The following is a 2,769-nucleotide window of genomic DNA, read 5'->3' on the forward strand; positions in this document are numbered from 1 at the left end:
GAAGATCTTCTCACTGTGCTCCACTGCTTTATCAGCAGAGCGACTGATAGCCTCCACCTCCTGTTGGAGCAGCTTCACATCTTTCTCTGTGTCCTGGATTCTCTGCTGGATGTTTTGTCGACTCCCCTCCAGCTCTCTCTGCCTCTCAGTCCTTTCTGCTGCAGCTGACATTGTGTCGTGGCCTTTATGTTGGTCCACATCTTCAGCTCCAGCATAGCAGTGATCAGCAGGAGCAGCTTGGAGTCCAGTCTTCTTCAGTTTCTCCACCAAATCTGCTAACATGATGTTTTTCATCAGGACAGGCCTCGGTGTGAAGCCCTGCCTACACTGAGGGCAGCTGTAGATTCTCTTCTCATCCTCTCCATCCCAGAAGCTTTGAATACAGTTGATGCAGTAGCTGTGTCCACAGTGAAGAGTCCCCGGATCCTTCAGTAGATCCAGACAGATGGAACAAGAGAAGCTTTCTTGGTCCAGCTCAACTCCTTTCTGCGCCATTTCACCTCTCAGTGTCAACAACTAGTTTGAGCTCTGATTCACCTCTCAGTGTCAACAACTAGTTTGAGCTCTGATCTAACCAACATGCAGTGAATGGAGTCTGTCAGCTCTCTCACGTCACCACAGTGTCGGTTACACACTGTAGATCTGAAGGGGAGGGAACAAGGAAATGTGTGGACCATAGACTGTATAAAATAATGGACGTAGTCACCGTGACGTCACCCATCCGTTTCTGAAGAGTGGATTTGAAGCTCAAACTACTCCGCTCTGGACGTCGCCATCTTGGCAGTGCCTGACTCCGCCCAACTCCCGGACAATCAAAAATGGGCAAAGAGTCGGGCCGAAGGAAGCCTGGTTGTTTAAACACGCACACCTCGCTCGGCGCTGCTAAGTTAGCTAAGGCTAACAAGCTACGAGGCTAAGAAGCTACGAGGCTAACAAGCTACGAGGCTAAGAAGCTACGAGGCTAAGAAGCTAGGCTACTTTGGCTAGCCCTGTGGTGTTGCTGCTCCCGCTTGGTGCCAGCCAAGACTATTCAAGAGAAGGCTGGGACACGGGGTCAAACATGGGGGGATTGCACATGCGCAGTAAAATCTGGTCTGCACTTCCTCAAAGGCTCAGTAGATGGCGTGAGACCGCGGAATAAGGGGGATGTTTGTTTCATGGTCAATTTGTATTTTTTGTTACATTTGGGAATTTATGAATGATTTGATAATGTTTGTTTTTGCAATATAATTGAACTATTATAGCAAAACTGATAGTCTGTGCTCTGGCTTAACAGCAAAATATATTGTGATAATATCTAGTGTAACACTGAAGGATGATTCTCAGGATTATCAAAACCAATGACAGCAGCCCTAGTTCTTTACCAGAGGCATTAGTTAAGGTTAGCTACTTTATTAAGGAAGAAAAACAAATTAAAATGATACCGAAAAAAGAGCTTATTGACACATTTTGACATATTCCAGTATTCAAATATTCTCAGTTTCATTATTGTCTTGATGTCACACACCACAAAACACAGGAACAATTGCAGGACAAAAATGATTTATTTTGCGTTTTCACACACAAACAGTCACCACACAAATAACAAATGAACTTAAAGTCTGAGGAAGAGCTTTGTGCTGGAAACATCACACAGCAAAACAAGAGCTATTTGATCTGGCTCCATGTTGTTGGTTCTGGGATATGTGCATGCATGTAATTTTCACAGCTTATTATTGGACTGCGTTGAGAGTGAGAATGACAGAGATGCGATTCCGACAACTTCAGGCAGCCACCGTCCAAAAGTCCAAGCAGACCGCACCAAGCGCACTCCTTGATCTCCTGAGCGGATCCTGCGCTTGTTATCTAGCGCCCCTGCTGTCACCCTCCAGCATCGCAGCTCAAGTTACACTGCGCATGTGCAGTCCCCCCATGTTTGACCCCGTGTCCCAGCCTTCTCTTGAATAGTCTTGGTGCCAGCTCCCCTGCAGCTCCCTCACGAAACTTGAGGTAAGTTGAGTTTAGCTTAAACTAACGTTATACAACAAACCTTGAAACAATGATTCAGCTGTTGTCTTAAAAAAAACCGCTTCAACTTTTTTTAAATATATAATGCTAATTAGTTATTACACTCATTTTACTTTCATATGCAGTGTGGATCATTGGTGACAGCTATGTCCGGCGTGGTGTCCAGAGAGCTGCAGAGACCTTGGGAAGCACCCTCAGCATGCCGGGCGTCCGTGTCTGCTGGTTTGGCTGGGGTGGACTGCAGTGGGGAGGCCTTCTCTCCTTCTTTCCCCAGTCCCTGCGAAGAAGAGCAGCACCAGGTGTCCTCATCATCCACTGTGGCAGCAATGACATGGGGAAGGTCAGCAGTGTCAAGCTGGTCAGCATAGGTCAGCAGTGTCAAGCTGGTCAGCATGATGAAGGAGGACCTGCACCAGCTTCACCTCCAGCATCTTGGCATTAAGATAATATTTTCTTCATTGGCCCAAAGGTGCAGGTGGGAGGCTGGTGGCAATCCAGCAAAGATTGATAAGGCCAGGAAATGTGTTTACAGTGTTATGGCTACATTTATTCATAGTTTAAATGGTGCCATAATTGAGCACCCTCACATCAGACACATTCATCTCACACCTAGGAGAAATGATATGTTTTAATTTTCTTAAAGACCACCTCCAAATGCAGTGAACTGCTTACAGTTGGCAGTGTCACTGCTTTTGAATTTGGCCTTTAGGACACATTTTGTTAGGCCTGATCATAGCCCAGGCTGCCATGGCTAATGTTGAG

General features: G+C 46.3%; 1 protein-coding gene across 1 annotated transcript in view; it reads right to left on the reverse strand.

Annotated features, from left to right (window-relative positions):
* The window catches only part of LOC126409151 (tripartite motif-containing protein 16-like), a 7,087-nt gene extending 5,106 nt beyond the window's left edge, over window positions 1-1,981 (reverse strand). The window contains exons 1-2 of the mRNA XM_050075109.1: window positions 538-1,981; window positions 1-500 (exon numbers count right to left, since the gene is read on the reverse strand). Coding sequence (XP_049931066.1) covers window positions 1-495 — 495 coding nt within the window. The 5' untranslated portion in view covers window positions 496-500; window positions 538-1,981. The remainder of the gene's footprint in view (window positions 501-537) is intronic.
* Between the last annotated feature and the right edge of the window lie 788 nt (window positions 1,982-2,769).

Source organism: Epinephelus moara, chromosome 21 (genome assembly GCF_006386435.1).
Source record: "Epinephelus moara isolate mb chromosome 21, YSFRI_EMoa_1.0, whole genome shotgun sequence".
Classification (NCBI taxonomy): domain Eukaryota; kingdom Metazoa; phylum Chordata; class Actinopteri; order Perciformes; family Serranidae; genus Epinephelus; species Epinephelus moara.